This window comes from Lytechinus pictus, chromosome 17 (assembly GCF_037042905.1).
Source record: "Lytechinus pictus isolate F3 Inbred chromosome 17, Lp3.0, whole genome shotgun sequence".
NCBI classification, from domain to species: Eukaryota; Metazoa; Echinodermata; class Echinoidea; order Temnopleuroida; family Toxopneustidae; genus Lytechinus; species Lytechinus pictus.
The window spans coordinates 3,148,282-3,171,840 of record NC_087261.1 but is presented as its reverse complement, the minus strand read 5'-3'; the positions used below and the strand labels follow the sequence as shown (position 1 = coordinate 3,171,840).

The following is a 23,559-nucleotide window of genomic DNA, read 5'->3' as shown; positions in this document are numbered from 1 at the left end:
TTACGTATAACAATAACTTTGTTAGTTCAACTTCTTCCAAACTCTCAATTTTCTGGTTTCTCTCTTTTTATCATCACCCTTTCTCAGAAATCATTATTTAATTGGGGAGTTTTCGCAACAACTACGCAGACGCTTTCTGAAACGTAGATAATATATTGTCAAATGCCAATGACAATGAAGTCTTTGTCGAGGGTCTGTGAAACAGCAGTTTCGTCCTGGACTCTGGACAAACGACATATTTGCAATTTTTCGTCAGCTCCGAAACATTATATAGGACGAAACAGCTGTTCCGATTCACTTATTTTTCGACAAAGACCTTCCAGGTTGTAATGGTGATTTGACTGGCATTGTCAATACATTAGCTGTGTTATAGGATTCGTTCTGCGTGGCAGTGCGAAAACCTCCCATTGTTATACCCCCCCCTTCTCTCTCTCTCTCTCTCTCTCTTTACTCAACAAGACATAGTGTTGACTATAGTAATACAAGGAAAAACAAGACGTATTTGGTTTGGCGTGCAGTTTAATAGTTTATATTTCTAGCATAATATTGCATAGTGATATTAAAACATCTCTCATTCTATTTACATACGTATAAATCGTTTTCTAAGATAATAATTGCATATAAACACACTAAAACATTCATTCTTCATAAATCCTTTTCTGTTCTACAAAAATACGCGTAGCCTTCATCATGTTTTTCATAAACGCCTGCTTCCTTGCAGCGATACTGAATAAAGATTGCACTATTATATGATACTCATTTCTTTTTACATATATCTTTTTTACACTTTATACACAATTGCCAGTTCAGTTGTTCCTTTATATCTGGTAGTATTATGTTACAAAACACTTCGGAAAAAATCTAGATAGTCAACATAACAACAATCAATTTGAGTGATCTCCTCATTATTATCATGATTATTTTGCACCGGACAATCTAGAATAATATCATACAGGTTCGGAAGTGACTATATGAACACTATTTTAATAAATCCATGAACAACGTTTATTCTGCATTGATGCTCTCGAATGATCGATTCTCTTAAAATGTAGGCCAAACAAATCAGATGTCCAACGTATATCTCTAAAAAAAAGCGGAAAAGGTGGAAGACCTTTTTTTAATGCTTGTCAAATTTGTTTGGGGTATAAATCGACCTGAAATTTGTGGTGAAGACCCCCCCCCTTTTTTTTTTTTTTTTTTTTTTGGGGGGGGGGGGGTTAGTTGTGAACATTTCATTCAGCCTGAACCCCACCCCCTTCAAAAATCCTGCGTACGCTACTGATGTTGTCACTCCCTGTCATTTCTTTATACCCTTCAGTATCCGACATGGCGCACGGAGAAGGAACACGAGAGCTATCATGATCGAACATATTGCATTAAAAAAAAAGCATCATATGAAATCTACAATAGCCGTTTACATTTAAATCATCAATTTGAATGTAGATGTGACAACGTGATGTATCTAGGGGGAAGGGGGAGGGGGCATTTACCCTGTGCGCCTGAACTTCGTGCCCACCCCCACAAATTAGAGGGGGGGGTCTGAATACATATAATATATCTCTATGGTCAATGAGGAACATTCAAATATGCCACCCATGAATAGAAGTGCATGGGGAGGGGAGCAAGTTTACATACGCCATTGATGTATTTATGCACTGTACGACCAACGACCATGATATGCATTTTGAATTGCATTCACAGAAATAATTATAACTAGTTCATCAGTTAACAACAATTGATTGAATTTGTATGCTGTGTATTGGTACTTGAATTGGTTATTGTCTCTTTTTTTTAATTATTTTTATCGAATGACTGTCAATGGTAATCTACATTTTGTGATTTTATTTGATTTGAAACAACAAATTACAAAAATAATAATTTACCTTACAAAGGCACATCAAGTTTGCAATATTTTTAAGAATAGTCCAATGTAGTTACCAGGGAAGTGAACTCCCACTTTACTTGTTTAACCATCGGTGATATTACCACAGTGAAACTTCCTATTGAATATGAAATATCAAGAAACAAACTAGATTAACCAAATGTTGATCTCACACTGTTGACGTTACATAAATCATTCCCAGATCTTCGAAATCGTGATAAAATAAAAGGAAAATAATAAATTCCACTGTGATTACATGAAAATTTTATAGTTCATACCTATATACGTTTCCCTTCTTTGACCTGTGAAAGTCATGCATTGTATAAAATGGCCTTGTGATTTGCGCTTTCCAGGTTTTTAATATTATATAATTTGTTGTATTTATCATAATAATCACTTTTTATAATATGTTATCCATGTTATCTGATTTATTTCACAACGATATTACCGTTTTTTCACATAAATGTTGCCTCTCAAGCGATACATTTTCAAAACCATTTTCATAACATACAAAATTATCCTACCATTTAAATAAACAAAAATACAACAGAAAAACGACTCAAAATCACCTCGTTCGCTTTACTCGCTCGCTTGTGTGTATTCATGGACATTTCACAACAAATTCCTATGCGAACGGCCGTGCTAGCAAAATGAGACACCAAGGCCTATTCGGATGTGTTTAATTAAGGACCTGTTGCGATTGGGGATGAATGGTAGTGACATATTAAATGTCCAATAGGCCCTATTTTTCTAATCCATATCAATTTCATCAAATAAAATCGATGAATTCACAGCTCTTTCGATCACTGATATTGAATTTCTGAAGCATGATAGAAGTCATCTAGGAACGAATGGAGGAAATCAAAGGTGGGTCGTTTCTCTGGTTGAGCGTCCCAGCATTGCCGCATGATGTCGTAGAGTTGGTCCGGGCATTCCACCGGTTTGGGCATGCGATAGCCTCGTGAAACCTGGTCCAATACCTCACGATTGACCATGCCTGAAAGAGACGAGAATTCAGTGTAAGATCATGAACAGGGTGCGGTATCATACATCGTATATTAAACTTTTTAGAATGAACAGGATCCCGTGTCAGAAAGGATTGATTTTAAACATAACTCAAAATAACAGTTAGTTCCATTCCGACCCATATCCCCCAATAAAACGACAAAGTACTATTTGATAGTAATAATTTTATATCATAATTCAATTCAATTTACCTGGATAAGGAACTCGGCCTTTTGTAATAACCTCGTAGATGAGGATACCAAATGACCAGACGTCAGATTTGATGGTGAACTTTCCAAAGTTAATTGCTTCCGGGGCAGTCCATTTGATTGGCATCTTAGCACCTGTTATAATAACAAATAGTATCATCGAAATTTTAAGATTTTATTCTCAGTTATATTATATGTTTCTTGCTTAGTGGGGCATTAAAATAGACACTAATTAACTTTAAAAAAGAACCACGTTTATGGCAAACTTCACATTGAAACCCTCTTAAAGTAAACAAATAAAGTAAAATAACTGATTTACTGTCCCAAAATGGTATAAATTGATGAAAGACAAAGTACAGTTGCTTTAACTAACAAAATAGATATTACTCAATATGTGTTACGTTTTTGGCTATCTTGCATCTCTTATCAAAACACCCTGACACCGCCCTTGACATTACGCTTTTTATAATGGTAATCAAAAGTGAAAAGTGGGGCATATTATCTAAGGTAGATGTTGACGAATAAGAACCTATACGGTACCGTACCTTCTCTTGCGATGTATTCATCTTCAATGATCCTAGACAGACCAAAGTCTGCTACCTTGCAGTTCCTATGTTCACCAACAAGGATGTTCCTAGCAGCTAGATCTCTATGAACGAATCGTTGTGATTCTAGGTATGCCATACCATCCGATACCTGGAATGCAAATGAAAGCATTAATGATTTAATGATTGTTTATTGCTATCTCGTTTCTGAAGAATTCCGTCTGTGTCACGACAATGCATGAGCATGGCGCACTTTATGCGTTGTAAGAAATGTATATCTACACTCTAAATGATCTCCATTTTATTTGAAGATACATGTATATATTGTCAGAGTGTCAGAGAGAAAATGACTCGATTCTTTTCAAAATAGATATATCCTTCTTCTAAGATCAAGATTCATTTTCAGGAAACTTCACTTTTTACATTAAGTCTATTAGGTGCTCTTCCGATAAATATATATATGTATTACAATTGAAAATATTGGCCTACATGATACATGCCATTCTCCGCATGTCGACATTCCACACATTCTGTCATGTGAATTCAGATATATATATTTTTTCACTATCAATTGTTTCCTCTTCAAACATTTGCTTCGTTTTCTTCCGCTTTTTCTCATCAGCTTATGGTCCTGTTTATGTTACACTCTAAACACATAACATTTATTTAAAATGATAAACATAGTATCTTACCATCATCAAGTGAAAAATATACATTATGTTCTCGTCAAATGCGACTATAACAATTTATGTTCATGCTACGTCAGGGTTACAATGAAATAATCTGGTACGATTAGTTTGAAACAAAATGCGTTACACGATTATTTTAATTACTTTTGAATGGAAGACAATTTTTCTTTGCAATTACCATTGTGTTAGAAGCAGGATTGTAGGTGTCACTGACAGCAATGAAAAAAAATTGAGAGAAACAGTGGATAATATGTTAAAGAAGAATTCTAAATGCCATTGAGAGCAAAGAATAAAAAATGGAAAAAAAAATCTAAGTGGATGTTTTACCTGAGCAGTGATATCGATGAGTTCGGGTTCTTTCAGGTGTCTACCCTCGCCGTCATGAAGGTATTGAAGCAAACATCCATGTGTCATTAGTTCAGTCACGATATAAATCGGTTCTTGGACCTAAGGATGAACAATATAAGATTTGTGTTCCAGTTTAAGAAATATGTCATTAAAACGATGACAACAATAATTTTAATGGTGACGGGGGCGATGATGCTATAATAGCAGTAGTAATATTGATGATGAAGAAGATGATGGTCATGGCAACAAAGATAATAATAATTATTAAAAAAAGGATTACGATGATAATGATGATGACAATGATATCATTTATGATATTAAATAATGATAGTAAAGTTCGCTAATGTGAATGAAAATAAAAAATGAAAAAAAGTATATGTATAAGGTGAGTAAGGTGGGTATGCACAAAATGAGAAAAAAGAAATAATAGAATAAAAGCTATATTTTGTTATAAAATATTTTCAGATACAGTCATGATGTAAAATTATGCTACCATGTAATTGTTTTTTTTTACAAGAAAATGTTATGTGTACATATCATTTGTTATACAAGACCAAGATTTAAAACAGTGTTCTGGTCTTGTTATCCCGTCTAAATATAACATACCATGAACACAAAAATTACTTTAGAAGATTCTACTTATCATCATAATTATGATAATAATATAATGAATTTCCAGACCACCCGCTGATAAATTGTGATTAACCATGCATGCCAACAAGCTTTATCCTTCATGCTGTGAACACGTCCCCTCAATTTCCGATGTGACTCGTCATGTTTTCCCATGGTCCTGGTTTCACACAAGAATTGAGTTTGAGGGCAACGCTATTTCTGGTCGCATCCCGTCCCAACTGTATTTATTATTAGATGCCGGTAGTTGGGTTAGTGCCAACGCTCTAAAAAGCATCAGACATGAGGTCGAACTTGTTCTCCACGATTAAGTGAAGTTCGAAGGAAATTGCGCGAATATAGTCTCCGAAAGGATCTAGAAACGCTGTCACATGACCACACATATTCAAAATATTGCACAGCTGAACATCAAGCAGATTTACAAATACAATCATATGTACGGAATTTTTTCGAATTGCGATTGCGACGTTGAGGGGGGGGGGGGGGGATTGATAATGTTTGTTTTTAACTGTTTCGGGAGCTCCAAAGACTGACGACAGAAAGGAAATCAATTATACATGTATAGCAAGGAAGAGTAGGTTAATCGTTGCTCTGACTTCGAAAATAAATTCTCTTCAAATACATTTTAATGGTGGATGTTTTGGTCTTTTCGGGGGGGGGGGGGGGGTGCTTGACAGCTCCCGATAACACAAATTAACAACATATAATCACCGCATTTCATTTTTCAGTATAGTCAATGAATCCCCATTAGTATGCCTATTTCAGTAACTAGTCGATTTCACTCACTAACATCCTAAATATTTTTTAAAACAAAATACAGAAGCCAAAAAACAAAACAGAAACAAAAATCGAAATTTCTTGTTCGCTTGGCTTGCTCGTAATTTTCACTTGTTTCTTTCATTTTTGTTGTTATTGCCTACTCTAATGTTCTCCGATACCTACCCCTTCAGAGCAGATGGCTAGTAAAGCAACAAGCTTTGGATGTCTGAGTTTCTTCATGATATTGGCCTCTTGCAGGAAAGCGGTAGGGTCCATAGCGCCCTCTTTCAGCGTTTTGACGGCAACATTCACTGTATCGTTCCACACACCTGAATGATTTTAAGCAAAAAAAAAAAAAAAAAAAAACGCATGAATTTGATAGAAGATCTGGAACATTTACAGAAATAAAACAAAAATAATAAATAAAAATAAATCACCAGCGAAATTTTTTAAGGAAATAGTCACATAATTTCGAAATATTGCTTGTATTTGTTAATTAAACGTTTGTGGTGACAATGTTCATGGTGTTGCTGATGTAGTGAATGTGATCTATGATGATGATGAAGATAATGGGGAGGAGGACGATGAAAACAAGGGTGTAAATTGTGATGGTGAAAAACGTAGGGATGAAATAAATAAATTACATTTTGTGAACTAAATATTAAAGTTTGCACCCTACATGTGCAAATACAGACAACACATTTTGGCGTCAACCCCCGCTTCAGCCTAAAAAGTCACAAAAATGCACTTTTTTTTCTTTTACACTCCCGGAAATATTCTTTAGCACCCCAATCGGTGCGACTTGTGCCTTTTACGTTCTTGCATTCAATAAGAAGGTATGAATTTGCATTTTACCTAAAAGGACACAAAATAATCTGCACCAAAATGTAGTCAACTGCACCCTTAAAGGGTGAGAAAATCCAAGGTTGTAAAAATACACCTCAAAAGCAGTGCCGACTTTTGCATTGAAGAAGGTAAAATTTTTGCATTTTTTTTCCGAAAAGGCACAATAATTCTGCAACCTTTAGAGTGCAGATTGCAGTAAAATAACTGCATTATCAAAGGTTTAACAAAAAGCCAGAGGTGTAAGGTTACACCCCAAAGAAACTGTCGTCAAAGGGTATTAAATTGCCCCTCTGTTAGTACTGTGCATCGTAACTATCTTGAAATGGTAAAATAAAATCATCGGGAAGACAAATATATTAACGCTAATTGGCCCCAAACACAATAAAGGAAGTAAAACCATTTTGTTTGATGCTTGATCTATTACATTACGTTATATTTTATTGCATTTTATGGTTGAAATAAATTAAATTTGAATTTGAATTTTGAAATAAGACGGACTCACCTTCCCATACTTCACCAAACTGGCCATTTCCTAATCTCCTAACCAGTTTAATTGATCTTCTAGGTATCTCCCAAACATCTTTACTAATCTCAAACATATCGGGCTTCTGTCTTGGGCAGGCCGTCATTAGTCTGCATACTAAACCATCGGCTTGTGCTAGAGAAATAATGAAATATGAGCAGATGATAGGACAGAGAGAGGCAAGAGATTGTTTATCAATATTGTGGAAAGCAAAGAGTGAAATTTAAAAAAAAGTTTCAAAATAAACCAATGTCACAATTTATAAGGAAAATAAGAGATAATAAGAAAAAGAGCATAACATTTTATCAAACGGAACATGATTCGCGGTTCACTCCTCATCATCAGCATAAAATCATAGAACATAATTACTGGTATTTATATAGTTGGGATATCAAAGTAACTTCAAGAATGTATCGGCACATTATGTGAAAAACTTGATTTAAGTTTGTTTATGTAAAAGAGGCGCGAATAATTAATCAATAACATTCATATCTATTTTGAAATTCTCTTAGTTCTATTCATTAGTGTCTAGCGTTTGGCAGATTTATTTCAATATCTCATGAACAAATTCTCAACAGAACTTTAATCCATTTCACTAATGACAGCAACAAAATACAAAGCTGATTCGTATCAGGGTTTATGTTGAAAAGTTATTTGCAAACTAGATAGGCCTGCCAGTTTTTTCATCAAGTCAATGATGTGGAATCGTGTAAGATTAAGCTATCCAGCAATTTTAAATTTCCTTGCTACTTCGAATATCAAAAAAAAAAAAATTTAAAAGACCACTTTTGTATGGATTTTCCCCGCAGTTACGTCACGCTATGTGCAAAACCCGCAGAACCGGGACCTTGTGATGGCTCATAGCTGTCCCGGAAGTACTTCACCTATCAGACTTCCGGGTGTGCTCCAAATTTAGGGGACGTGCCCTTTCGATGTGGTGTTTAAGGACAATAAACACAAAATCATGTGACAGAAGGAATTACTCGGTTAATCATGTTGACATCAAATACCCTACAGGAACTAAATTCAAGAAAATAGTATAAAGACACTGATAAAACGGAATTTATCATTTTGTAATTCATAGAAATATCGCTTCTGATTTCTTTCAAATTTTTCATCAGAATTTTGATCGAAAATTAAAATTGCTCGTCCGATCATTTCATTTGCATATGATTTGGGATCAGTCCCAAATCTAATTTGAAATCTAAATCTACTGAACGTAAAACCAAATTTGGAGATTGATTTTCAATCGAATTTGGGATTGAGCATATACTTACATTGATAATGTTCAACTAGATCCCTGAGTGTCTTGAATGTTATTCGTGTGCTGATGTAGTAGCCTCCATTGTCCAGGGTTCTTATTCGATAATGCTTTACGTTGTAGCCTCGTGTGTCGTCATGGTCGAGCACAGAGAGTGAATAAGCGCCTGGGGGGGGGGGGGGGGAGACAATTAAATCGTTTGATTAATGTAATCTGAGTCTTTGAGAGGTTGCAATTTAATATGTTTTCCTCGTGATCATTATCATAATCGTCACACTCAACATCATCCTCGTCATCATCACCATTTCTTCCTCCACTATCATCATCACCACTACCACACCACCATCATGATCATCGTCATCATCTCATCATCATCATCATCATCATCATCATCATCATCATCATCATCATCATCATCATCATCATCATCATCAACATCATCGTCATCATCAACATCATCATCATCATCATCAACATCATCATCATCATCCTCATCATCATCATCATCATCATCCATTGCACCATCACGGAGTCACCTATGTCATCATTATACCTGGACTTGTTTCGCTACCACGAACAAGAAACGTTCCTCTAGAGTTGCTGGTGAGTTGAAGTTGTTTTTCTGCATCTTTTCTTGTCATCTTCTCAAAGAACCAACTGTAAAAGTAAAGGATTTTTTTTTAATTACTAAAAAGTAGACGCTTGAAATGATGGAAATATCTTTCAATTTTAGCAAATTTGCCTTCCTCTGTTATTTAACTAGGAAATTGAAATACTGACTCACAGAGACACGGGCCCTATTGACAAATTGTATTACATGAATATAATGAATTTGGATTTGGTTTGTGACAATAATCACCAATTAAAATTACCATGGCAACCATGTCACATCAACTTGATTCGTTATTAACAGGTGTCACAATCCTTCTCTCCCCCAGGATATATACCCCCTTCCTCTATCTATGCCAGCGCCCCAGTTATGTCAAACATCGTATCCTTGACACGGTGCGTCTATGGTATCTTCAATTTTAATGATCTCAGGAAATCAGGAGTTCTGTTCGATGGATGCACTTGGCAATGCTTCGAACCAAAAGAGCTATATACCTTGGAGAAGCGTTATCAACCAAAGTGAAGCACTATCTGTATAATAGCTTTTGGGTGAATATAAGAACAGCCAGAGCTACTTCTAGTACTACTACTGCTGCTAAAACTACTTCTGTTGTTATATACTTATTATTATTATTATTTTTTTTTTATCATTATTATTATTATTATTATTATCATTATTATCATTATTATCATTATTATTATTATTATTATTATTATTATATCATTTTTGTTATTATCATCATCATCATTATCATTATCATCATCATCATCATCATCATCATCATCATCATCATCATCATCATCATCATCATCATCATTATTATTATTAATTAGTAGTAGTAGTAGTAGTAGTAGCAGCAGCAGCAGCAAAGGTAGTAGTAGTAATAGTAGTAGTAGTAGTAGTAGTAGTAGTAGTAGTAGTAGTAGTAGTAGTAGTAGTAGTAGTAGTAGTAGTAGTAGTAGTAGTAGTAGTAGTAGTAGTAGTAGTAGTAAGTAGTAGTAGTGTAGTGGTAAGAGTATAATTACAGGAAGATAAGGCTTTTAACGAAAGCAATCCTGATATTTACATACCAAACTTTCTTTAAACAGGAGAGGGATGGGAGCAGATTACCGTTTTGAGTCGTGTTCCTTATCTGTTTCCCGCAACCTTACTTGAAACTTAACCTTTTCTATAACCCAATCCCTACCTTATATTTTGCTACCGTAAATACAGGCACGTTTTAACATATTTAAGCCATACTCTACGAAGGATTTTGCGTACACGAAATGTGGAGCATTTATCTCGAATTCCAATGAACAGCATACTAATATAAATCAAGCAATGATCGCAAGGGATTAATCATTGATCTGTTTTATTAATCCATCCACGATTTGTCCAACACGAAGAAGAGCTTTCTTGCAAACCTTCAAAATCAGGGTTGATTTTCAGATTTTCAGAACGTTCGTATATCTTTGGATGTCGACAAAATTAATCTCTTACGTTTTTTTTTTAGAGAGAGAGTGGGACAAGCGAGCATCGCCATTAAAAATATATTATTGTTGGTTGCTGCTGGTTGACTTTGTTGTACTGTGAAAACGGTTATTACAAAATATAGAAACGAAAGCCTTCTCTGTTGCTAAAAAAACAGAGGGGGGGGGGTCGCCCCATTAAAATATTGGGAGTACAAAAATGTCCATTTGCCCTCCCCTATAAATTTGAAAACGTTCGGTGCGCTTTATTCGCAAAATCCTGTATTATAACTAAAAGCGCAAAACGCGCAAAAATTTTTGCACTTTTTCACTTTAGTCCCAATCCTCAATATGGATCGACGCCCCAAGCTAAAGACTCGTAAAACAGATGAAAATATTTATAATAATAGCGTTGAGGTGTATTTCTGCCACTAAATGATACGGATGGAGAAGGTGAATTATTTAGAGATTATATGACAATCTGCCTGAATCAATTCATTATTCTTTAATCACGTAATATAAGGAACTGCAATGAAATACCAAAATAGAATCAATCACTTACTCTTCTGATTGTAATAAGTCTGCTGGTTCGATATAATTTCTTGGCACGTAACCCTCTCGTTTAGATACAACTGAAGAAGCTAACCACCAATTTGGATCGCTGTATGATCGAACAAAAACAATAAAAAGCCATTATAAAGATGTAAAACTATAATGAAAACGAGGAGGAAAGTACGTTTTAATGTTCTTGTGAAATTTAACGAACGCGGAGATATTGGAAAAATACAAGATGACAAATGCCACATATTCAGATTAAGAATAAAAATAGAAAAATGGCGTAATTTATAATTGGTCTCAATCAATACTTGTATAATATCTTTGCTGACACCAATCATGGAGCTGGTGACATCTCTGTCCTAATAATCAACCTTCTCTTAGAGCATTATTGGTGATGATGATTAAAGAAAAAAATATATGCCTCCTATGATAGGAACAACACTAAAGCCAACAAGCAGAACAATGATCTTTGGGGTAATTATAACATAAATTACCGCTTTAACAATAAACAAGTTGATATAAATAATTTCTTAAATTCGATCACAGGGCTGTCTGAACATTCACAGTTTTCACATCGTATAATCATAATATTAAAAGCAAATAATGACTACAAAATACAATTTCGATCTGCAGTTGTCGTACTTTACATATTAAGGCATTGAGCAACGGTTTCAGAACACATTTATTTATATTTTTAATAACCATTGAAGGATTAATCTTCATACCTTTTATTTGTGATGATAAGTATTTCTCCCTTTCTAAAAGTAAGATCGTCAGCTGTTCTTGCCTCATAGTCGTACAATGCTTTATATCGTTCCCCTGCAGCTAAAGTGTTTATAGAAAAATAAATACAGAATTATTAAAGTTAATTTCCTGGGTTTGAAAGAGGTCACACTTCAACCTGAACCCGAAATCGTATCACCATCATCATCATCATCACCATTATCATCATCATCACCACCATCATCATCATCATCATCTTCATCATCATCAACTATCAGAAAGATATTTTTCTATCAACCATGAATACAAAGAAAAATGATATGGACGCTACTGAAATTACATGAACAAAATTACGAATTGAATTCAATTTAATTGGTTATATAAATTTTGTCTCATACAATCGTGGGTATCACTGGGACTTTAGATTTAAATTGTGTCGATTTTTTGTTTGTTTTGTTTTGTTTCAGGCAGGCGCGTAGCCAGGGGGGGGGGGCGGTGGGGGCGGTCGCCCCCCCAAAACGTCCCCAAAAAGAAAAAAAAGAAGGGAAAAAAAGAGAGGAGAAAAGGAAAAGCGAAGGGAAGAAAGGGAAGAAAGGTAGCTTTGTGGGTTTTTCCTTTCATTCTTTTTTTTTTTTTTTCAAAAAGAGAAACTCCTTCACTCTTGCTCTAAATTTATATATATGAATTTTGCTTCCGCGCTGCGCGCGGATAAATGACAATATTGCAGTTCTCCTCTGTTTCCCCCACCCTTTCTCTAACCCTGTTTTTCCACCTCAGCTATACGTGTTTCTTGCCAGTTCAAGTTCAAATGTATACATGAAGGCATGGAATTAGAGTAAGGTTAGGCCGAAGTGTATGAAGTCTTTTTTTTTCAAATTGATCGCGAAACTTCTGGTCGGGTTGACTCAAGGCGGGTCTAATCTTTATATCAATTTCTGCCGTCACCTCCACTAGGGCAACTTCTCCCGCTTTTCAACTCATTATTTAACAACCATAATTTTGGGGCAAACGGGTTTCTAATTAAAAAAAAGAAGGTATAAAATTCGTGTCGTATCAAATAAAAAAGTACAATATTTTTTAAATCAAATTCTAGTAAATTTCATGTCATTTCCCTGCCCTGTCCTATTTTGCGCCCTCAGTTTGAAATTTTGAATGACACTTAAGTTTCTTTATCGTTAAAAATGAAGCGCTTCAAGATTAGTCAAAGACATTATACATCATCCTTTTTATATAATTTTAATAAATCACAGAAGTTTCAACTTTTTGAGCGGTATTTTCCTTGTAATGAAGTTAAATAATCTTAGAAAATCAATTGAATTAGAACCGCTGGGTATAGAGATATATGCATGTAAGGAAACGTCCGACCTTTAAGATTTCAGAGTTTCATTGCTCTGCGCGGGGAAGAATATCTTCCTCCCGGCATATCTTCTCCTCTGTTTTGCGAGTTAAAGATATGCACTGTGGCTAAATTGTAATCAAATCTGATCTTTCCGAGGGAAGCATTCAATATGACTTAGAGAATACCATTATTTCGGGACCCTTTTCTTTGCCAAAAAAATATAAAATGCATGAGCTTCCGCGCTTCGAGCGGGGTAATTATTATTATAATTTCCTTTATTTTATCCCTTTTTGTGCGTTCACAATCACTTTTGAAAACAAGATTCAAAATCACAATAGAGTGAACTGAATTGGAGCTGATACAGGCAGGGTTGGAAACAGGTACTAGAGACAAGATAGACGGCTCCTTTTCATTTTAATTTATGAAACACCGAAAGCTTCGCGCTTGCGCGGGAGGGGGAAACTCCCCCTCCCTGCACCCACCCCCTAGGGAGCGCGCTTCGCGCGCTCTGTAAGTGCGTGCACTTACCGCCCCCTCCAAAATGAAATCCTGGCTACGCGGTTGGTTTCAGGAGTAATATAAATGTAAAGATAATAGCTTGGGCCATTTCCCCACTCCCAAAACGTTTCACGGCCGAGAAGAAAGAAAAGAGAAAACAAGAAACAATGAGAAAATGAAAGCATTAGGCTTGGGTGTAAATTAATGACGTCATACTATTCAGAAGGGGGGGGGGGCACCATAGTTCACCCCCTCCCCTGAACATTAGATTTGCTGCCTAAGTTCACACCAATGGTAATAGGGTAAAAGGTGAGTTTATATGATATTGCTTTAGAAAACGAACCCAACACTCTATTTTCCTATATATAACAGGTCAAACTTTGTGACCACTCGCTTCGCTCCCTTGCAACTGTTAAGAAAGATTCCACTTCGCGCTCTCAAATCTTTTGACTCATTATCCAACTGAATTTGGTGCAATGTTTTTGTTGCACCTGGTGTAGACCAACCGTGTCAAATTAAGTTTATAAGAGGAAGGCATTCATTTTGACGACCTAGGGCAATTGTTTTTGGTCTGTCTGTTGCAACATAAAAGTATGAACTCATCATTTTAACAAGACTGCTGTGTACAGGTGAGTGCGTACTTTTTCTCTACAGCAAACATCCCCCTTAAAAAAACCTTTCAACCCTGGACCATTGCTTCAAAGAAAACAAGCAATTATTTATATCTTTAAGACCAAATTCATTCACGAAATTTATCAAAATTATTATTTTATATGAATGTTAATTTTATCTGCCCTATATAACTGTTAAATGGATGCTCAGGGCTGAAAATATTTATATCTAAATAGATAGAGTAAAATTCACTGAGCATAAGTTATTGACTTTTAAAGTTAAGCAATATTTTGTAAAAATAATAATAATAGTAATATTCTGCATTTATATAGCGCTTAGCACATCGGAACGACGTCTCTAAGCGCTTTACAGGTATATTATTACCCCGGTCATCGGATCCTTTCATGCCCGCAAACAATGTATGCACCTTCTCCACTCCCTGGGGAGCATTCCAACAAGAGTTTCAAGACTCAATTGCTAGGCATACTACATAGGCTTTCGCATCCTACCGGGTATCCATTTAACACATGGGTGGAGAGTGGCAAATTGTGGATTGACGCCTAGCCAAAGGACGCTAGGCCATGGTGGGATTCGAACACACGACCCTCTGATTACAAGGCGAGAGTCAGAACCGCTACACTACGGCGCTTCCAAATAGGCATATGCACGTCATCATGAATATTCATTAGGTGGGCAGATGATGTCACATCCCCACTTTCCCTTTTCCCTTTTGTTATTACATGAAATCATAATTGTTTCACTTTTTCTATACATGTGTGAACAATGTGTCTCCTTTATAATGAAATAAGTTGCAGAAATTAATATATAATGTATTAAATCACTTGTCAATCCAAGTTTTTCAGTTCTTGGTAGAAAAAAATTGAATAAACCTCATGTCATATAATAAAATACAAAAGAACAAGTGGGGATATGACATCATCAATTTGCTCATTGAATATTCATTAAGACATGACTAGAACTGTTTCACCGGGATAATGCAAATCTCTAAAATGCCATAACTTTGTTATTCTTTGTCCGATTTTGATGAAATTTTCAGTGTTTTGATAGTCTGATTTTTCTTTATCTGTTTAATGATTTTTCTTTATCTGGTTATATTATTCTCAGCCCGGAGCATCCCTTTAACGAATTTGTCAAAAGAACTGGAAATTTTTTTAATACATATATTTAAGTTGATAGTTTCGTCAAACGGAGCCCCGAATTAAGGTGATAATAACGATGGTATTGATAAGAATGGAACATTAAAAGCATGATAAATGTCTCTGCAGTGCATATGATTTGCGGTGTAGTTCTTCATGAAGAACTACACCTCAAATTATATGCTTGTTGACCCCGAAATGGTTACAAACAAGCCACTGAGATTCAGCCCATTAATCGCTGGGATTTCTCTCTCTACATTAACCGATTTCCTATTTTTGTTATCAATAATAATTTCTCTCATGGGTTTAGAGGCATGGCAAATCGTAAGTTTCCGTTGTCCAGATTAAAACCAGTGTCGTTCCTAAATCTGAGTGGATCTGCGTGATCTGACAGAGGTGTGTGTAGGCTTATGTGGGTGTGATTGTTGTGCTTTGTCAAAAATATTTGCAGAAATATATGATACTAGATACATAACACCATTAGTTAATATTTTGATTATTTTTAAACAAGTTATATGCAGATGACTGCTAAAATAGGCTAAACTTTGACCGAGAGTGATTCAGGATTTCAAAATTGTGGGCCAAGGTTCATAAAATCGATCTATTTATTGACAAGTTTGTTTAAGATTTCACTGTCAAATAATATTATGTAAAACAACTGGTTATCACCTTACACTCCAAAAGGACATATTCCAAATTTGAGTTTCAGGATGGGGCCCCCAGTTACCAAACCAATGATAATAACGCATTAGGCATATAGGCCAATGGAATCATGCTGCCATATTTGTTATTATCATTCATGGAGTTGCGTTAATTGCAATGGTATGATTATGTATATGATTTTAATGATAGCATTGGAGGTGGTGGTGGTGGTGGTGGTGATGATGATGACGACGGTGATGATGACGACGACTATGGGGATGGTAAAGATAATGACGATGGTGATGATGACGATGATGATAATGATGATGATGTGGAAGATGATGATAATGAAGATGAGGAAAATGATAAAGATGATGATTGTGATGATGGTGATGATGAGAAGAATACTGATGTGTATATGTCTAATGACGACAGTAACCAAACACATTATAACTTACCATGTTTAAACGATATCGAAGGCGATATCCCCCCTCCCGTATCGATCCCCGATCCCATCGCCCCGCCTCCCATGCCGTTGTCATGGAACCCGTGGTCATCCTGGACATGGTCCTTCTTCTTTGGTGTCGCCTTCTTGTTCTTTCTCATCTTATCCTTCATGACCTTAGACGATGACGAATTGACGGTGATCGTCGAGGCTCCGGCGTGGTCAATGCCGTCGCCCATCTCACCGGACTCCCGGTTGCCCATGCTGCTGTGCTGGTGGTTGTGCTTGTGGACGATCTTAGAGAAATGAGAACTGACCTGAAGAGGATGATAAAGAAAGGAATACCATGTTTCAAACTACTATGTACGGAGCACGGGAAGGGACATCGTGAAATATAAATGGAATTAAATTGAAGCAAGAGGGGTGTAATAGATAAAAACATTAATAAATTCGAGCAATATGTTTTAACAGTCCAACATGTAAGGTGTTTGTTGTTTCATTTAAATGTTTTGTCCTTTTAAATTACTCTCATGTGTTGCAACATTGTATCCACACCTTCATTTGTATATATTCACATATAATCTACACGTTTTGTATAGATAATGAAAAGAGATATTATTTTTGCTATTTTGTATGGTTCTTGTACCAGCCACTACATTTGTGTATTTTTACTTTACCCATATTGAATTTTAGCATGGTTTTTGTGGTAGTTAAGTTTTTCAACTGTATGCTTATATATGTGGAGCCGGATAGACGCACACTCTAAATTCCAAGGATTTAAAATAAATCCAGATTGGCTGTGAATAGTGACCAGCCGAATTTTGAATTCATTTTAAATCTTAAGGATTAAGTTTAAAATCTCAAAAGATTCAACTTATTTTTTTAGATCTATATTTAAATCAACAAGGTTTAAATCTAAATCTAATATTCTGCTGGTCACTATGTACAGCCGATCTGGATTTATTTTAAATCCTTAGAATTTAGAGTGCACTTAATCGCATAACTCAAGTAATAATTTAAGTAAGTAATAAACTAATTAGTGTAATCTGAACACTTCTATCAAGTTATTTTTGCTCGAGCCATTTCAATGGAAGTTATGTCATTTGGGTATCGGGGAAACTATTTTGAAGTATTGTTCATATCAAATATACAGATCGAAATCATGATCCACTTCTACTGCTATTATTCATCTGATCACTTTCAGCACTAAATGGTCGCCATGGTTACAGGGGATACCAAAATCTGCTCTCTTATTCATTATACCACTTTTTTTTCCTTTCGTCGCCAATAAGTATACAGTTGTTATTATTTTTAAGCTGAAATGATTCCATCAGAAAGATGGGTTTTTTTTCGCCCAAACAATTTTCGAGCCAAAACAGTTTTCCAATAGTTCTTTAAATATTAGAATAACCCTTATCCCAAATGCTTCAGAACTCTTCGTCTATCAGTGTGCGGTTAAGAACTTTCTCCTAACCCCTTTGATCACGTGGTCTCTTATCGTTAAGTCCCGGCATCCTGTACTTTTGGGTAGCAACTCGATTTTAATCCCCTTAAAATGCTGACATAGCCTCTACGAAGTCCTCCACAGATCTACCACAAAAATTCAGTGTCAGGATCATATCTATAATGCAAGTAATTTCCACGAAGAATATGTATTCATAAATCCTAGTAGGGTTAAGGTATATGAACGCTCAGATTTAACGTTTATATATAGGAATCCGCCAGTAACCGCTGTAAGACTGTTTATATCAATTAAGTGTGGGGTCAAGTGATTCAAGTCCGCATAAGATTCACAATAATATATGAAAGACTAGGGATCATAAATCATATGCATCTGGAATATTTGTAATATGAAAACAGATAAAACAAATAGAAAAGCAAATAAGAGGTACAGAATTCATTCGGACCTCCACATCTGACGTTTTGGAAATAAGTAAAGTCAGAACACTATCAGGTCACTGATTTTCTGGGTTTTTTTTTCATGTGCATTTGTTTGGTATTGATGAGACACGAGGTGTTTGAATATTAAATGTAGGTTGTCAGGGCAACGAAACTAGCAAGTCTCTGACATAGATGTCCATGTTCCCACTTGATGGGGGAAGCTGGGGGGGGGGGGGGGTGCTCGGAGTTTGGGATGATTCGACGGATCTTTACAAAAATGGAAATGACCAAAATGACTAGTAACAAAGACAATTTGTTAGTAGTATCTATGCATGAAAAAGGAATACTATAAATTAAAAATATTGCTGATATTGGAATTTTCTTTTGACATTATAATGGTGTACAAATTAACAGTGCATGACTGTAACGTAGTTTAGCCTCTCTATAAATTGTGTAAGGGTTGAGCTGTGACTTTAAAAGCAGAGCTCCATCATTTTGTTCATTGAGACTAGATCATAATTTACTTACACAAGATTTCAAGGAACACAATATATTATGGAAAGATAAGGAATACTTGTTTTAAAGCTACATGATTTATGGTGCTAACTTATAGAACAAAGAAAGAGATATAGTGATATTGAAAGACCATTGCATTTTAGGCCTGGTGCTCAAAAAAAAATTGCGTGAATTATTGGGTAAACGACCGAAGGGTGTCTAATTCGGCAAAAAGCTGACAATAAAAAAAATCTGATTTTGATATTCTATTACGAGTGTTAATCATGGTTATGGTCATTTGTTTGCCAGTTTAGATGACATAATTTTCTTCATCCTCAGTACTTTGAAAATATTAATCTATGTTTCGATGATATGCAGAGGTAAGTTCAAGCTTTTTTTAAAGGCGGTTATCGTCGACAAAATCGGTAAACGATGGAGGTAGAATGACATTTGCCTCCCCGGAAATTTGACAAGCAGAAAAAAGGGGGAAGGGGGAGGAGAAAGGGTACCTTTGAACACTGTGGATGGGCAATATGCATTTCTAGGGGGAAGGGGCCCAAATTTACACATGTTATATACGACCCTGAGGTACAACCGATTTTACTTAAAGGTATTGTTTAACTTTGTGAGCAGCCGATTTAAAAAAATTCTCAAACCAAGATGAAACATGTGTACAAGTGCATGTATTAGAACTAATAAACCCTGAAAACAACCATTATTGAGAATGAAAAGCTAAAACTACAAGGCAAACCCCAATTTTGTAAATAGGCGTCTTATAGACGCCTATAGTACACATAAGTGTATGGGATGAAATTAAGATGGTGTTTTCGGTCACTTTATATTTCAATTTTTGAAGCACTAAATAATTATTTTCGAACGCAATTTTTTTCTGGGCTTCATTTTTGTAACATATCACAGACACAGGTGACAAGTGTGACCTTCTAGCTCAGATTTTTTAAAAGTCAAACCAATGTTAACCAATCACTTTAACCGAGGTATTACTACAACCTTGGAGAGTACATTGTAGTTTATCCAAGGAAATCATTAATATCATTGTTCTATTTGTGGTAGTGGGTGCCTTAATGATGGGTTCGGCATCATTCCAACTCAAGGCGAGACACACTGGGTACAGACGCCGAGCCTCTCAGCGCCACAAGGGGGAAGCAATTGTCTATGGTGATGCATGGGGGAGGAATGATCAGACATTTGCGGAAATAAAGAGATGCATTATTATGCTTTTTAAATTAAACGATTAATTGAAACAAGAGTAACAATCAAACTACTGCTTCCGTGTGTAGGTTTCGATGATTGAATAGACAAAGGGGAATCAAATGCTCTTAGAGAAGTTGAATCGTTGTTTCTTATAAAAATATAGGATTTGTATAGCGCACGCATCCACCTTGCTAGGTGCTCAAGGCGCTCCTATACCCAAGCTAAGCTAGTCTACCGATTCTGGTGCGCACAGCTTTTTGAGGAATTACTTCTTGCCGGTACCCATTTACCTCACCTGGGTCGAGTGCAGCACATTGTGGATAAATTTCTTGCTGAAGGAAAACACGCTGTGGCTAGGACTCGAACCCAAGACCCTCTGTTTGAAAGAGTCAGAACCACTATAGACCACGACGCACCCACATCGGTTCATGATCATGATTTTTTTGTAAAGGTTCTTCCTCAAATTATTCCCGCCATTTGAAAACCACTTTAAAATCATTTGTAGTGTGTCACCTGAGGCCCGTTTCATAAAGAGTTACAACTGTTGTAAGTTTGCCATTATGGCAACTACCATGGAAACCTTGATTTTGATTGGCTGCTTAGCCCTGTTGCCATGGTAGTTGCCATAATGGTAAATTTAGAACAATTGTAACTCTTTATGAAACGGGCCCCAGGTTTGAATTACAATGTCTTCACTCGAGATATAATAGGAGGTTTATGACGGAGTATTAGGCAGGTTGGATTATACATGTCTAATTGAGATTTGTACATCACCAGCATGACCCTGGATGAAAACGGATAATGTACAGTTTTTTTAAGCAATACGTGGATTACCTCGAGGTTTATATAAAAACATCCCAGAAAATTTAGGGATATACATTTAGCAAAAAAGAAGAAAATTACCATTAAGGGTAGCAAAAATAAGGGAGATTGAAAGGGTCTGGAAAGACTATGTAATTAGGGTGCTCTACAAAAGAAGAGTATCGTATTGAACCTAACAACACTTTTGCCCTCTTTTTCATTTATGAGTAGCTCATCAATGTTGACTGTCCTAAAAAAACACACATTACTTGAGGTACAATCAGCAACAAATCTAATTTCATTCTTAGATTAACTTGTGAGTTTTGACAAAAGGTGGGTGTGAGAGTCATATAAAACGTGAAGGTGACCACGGGCGTAAAGATGGGTGGTGGGGGGGGGGGCAACCATGGACCCCAAATTCTCATGACCAAGAAAAGGTAGAAAAAGACCGAAAATGAAAAGAAACACGATGACCTATGATATCATTCTCTGAATGTATCACAAAATTTGATTTTATATTAAAGAGTATAAAAGTTTTGCTCACTTGCTACGATCACTCCCAGCTTTTTATGCATTTTCCCAGGACGCTATATCTGGCCCCTCCAATTTTTGGGGGCTTATTACGCCACTGAAGGTGATATGATACCAAGCTTGAAGACAATGCAGAAATAAGGATGAAAGGTCTGAGTTCACTTGATATTATATAATGTGTTAATTGGATGCATGCTTTTCGTCACTCGAGCGAAGGATACACTGGGGATAATTTGGTTTCGCGCCAAAAAAGACCATGAAATACGAGTGAATGAGTGATATAAGATGGTTATGTTAGGCCTTGGAAATTTCGCGAACTATGTTATATAGCGATTGGTTATAATAATCTTCATTCATTTAAACATCATAATAGATAGAATATTCATGATAAAACATGATGTGATATACCTGATTTTATTAGGCCACGTTAACACCGCTGTATCCAACGAATATACAAAGCAAAATATTTGTACATGTTACTCTTATAAAGTTGTCAAGAGTGATGCATTTGTATATAACCTACATTTTTAAGAACTTAATTTTTGTTATAAATTAAAATTCTAGATATTCACCGTTTCTACCACAATCTGAATATATGCAATCCATATCCCGTGCGAAAATAAACATATGCGTTATATGTGAAAATGAAATCGATATGCATTATGATAGTTAACTGAAAAATAAATTAAGAAATTGTGTGAAAATTGCAAAATTAAACAGAAATATTTTGTGAAGTATTTTTTTTAAAGTATAAGATAAGATAAGATATTTATTCGTCTTTCTTTCTGCACATACATTTTATCTTACAAGTGTGATTTCACATTCTACAAATGAAAATCAATTAACCATAAATCATTGTGACAGTAGAAAAAAAGAAACACAGCAAATAACTAATTACGTATTGAGAGAAAGACAAGGAGAACTCCTGATGGGGGAAAGGGTGACAATAAATAGGTATAAATACCCTAAACAGTGTTTTAAGGAAAAACTCACAAACATTTATTTTGCTTAGTGCAGTACAGTACTTGCTAAATTTTTGTCATGCTCGAAAACATCAGAGATATAGATAAAGGATGTGCAATTTACATCTAAAAAGTCAATTATTGAATAATCAACAAAAATGTAACTGAACTGTACAGGTTCAATAAAAGAAATATATCTCAAAAGGTATTTTCGATGAAAAATAGTTACCTTCCTGAAGGAAAACATATTGTTTTTAGATGTAAAATCAATCCAAGATATTCCAAACGTTCAGATAATTTTCTCACTCTCCTAAAATATGAATCTTCTGTAGCATTCCAAAGACACCTCTGCTATCACTAACGTGTAACAGACATCAGTGTACCACCGTTCTTTAACCATATAATTCCTTGGCTGTCCTTTTCAACAGGTGTCATATGCCCCTCTTCCGAAGAGGACCCAAGTTAGTCTGCGATACACTGTTGCCAAAGGAAAGTGGTCTAACTCAACTTTAACATGTTTAACAAGAGAAAGCAAAGCCGGTTGTCCTTCGTTGGCTGGCGCTTACTAATCTACATTGGCTCAGCATCATATTCTGTAGACGCGCCCCGAGTTTAAAGCACTACTGCATCATGGGGTGACTGAGGTAGGTACGATATAAACGAGAGAGAGGAAACTGGGAATGAAGAGGGATTCGTAAAGTGAGTTAGATTCTTTTATCCCTAGCCTAGTAAAAGCGGTGAAAGACAGAAGATTACGGGGATTAATCAGTCATTTGAAATTATAGAAATATGTAGAGCAACTGATATATTTTTCCCCATCGGAATCGGCCCTGATAGCTTCAAACGTAAAACCAGGATGATAAATTAGCAGACTCTGTTCCTCCTAAAAATGTAAAACATATCTGTTTTCGCTTTTCGTCATTACCATTTTTAACCAAAGAAAAATTG

General features: G+C 35.7%; 1 protein-coding gene across 1 annotated transcript; it reads right to left on the bottom strand.

The window, feature by feature from the left end:
- Positions 1 to 499: 499 nt before the first annotated feature.
- Positions 500 to 23,241, bottom strand: LOC129281046 (tyrosine-protein kinase SRK2-like). The gene is made up of 12 exons (XM_054917035.2): positions 22,841 to 23,241; positions 16,743 to 17,046; positions 12,039 to 12,138; positions 11,318 to 11,416; positions 9,251 to 9,354; positions 8,714 to 8,863; positions 7,416 to 7,571; positions 6,251 to 6,396; positions 4,658 to 4,777; positions 3,642 to 3,792; positions 3,100 to 3,231; positions 500 to 2,879 (listed from the first exon to the last, which is right to left on the bottom strand). The coding sequence occupies exons 1-12, from the start codon at positions 22,856 to 22,858 to the stop codon at positions 2,686 to 2,688; spliced, it is 1,674 nt and encodes a 557-aa protein (XP_054773010.2). The 5' UTR covers positions 22,859 to 23,241; the 3' UTR covers positions 500 to 2,685.
- Positions 23,242 to 23,559: the final 318 nt, after the last annotated feature.

Bases quoted from the DNA above. Each gene is read 5' to 3' on its own strand.
- LOC129281046 (XM_054917035.2), bottom strand. The intron at 12,139-16,742 runs GTAAGTTATAAT...TAAACACTTTAG, and splicing joins TTCGATATCGTTTAAACATG to CTGCAGGGGAACGATATAAA. The intron at 11,417-12,038 runs GTATGAAGATTA...TCGATCATACAG, and splicing joins CTTATCATCACAAATAAAAG to CGATCCAAATTGGTGGTTAG.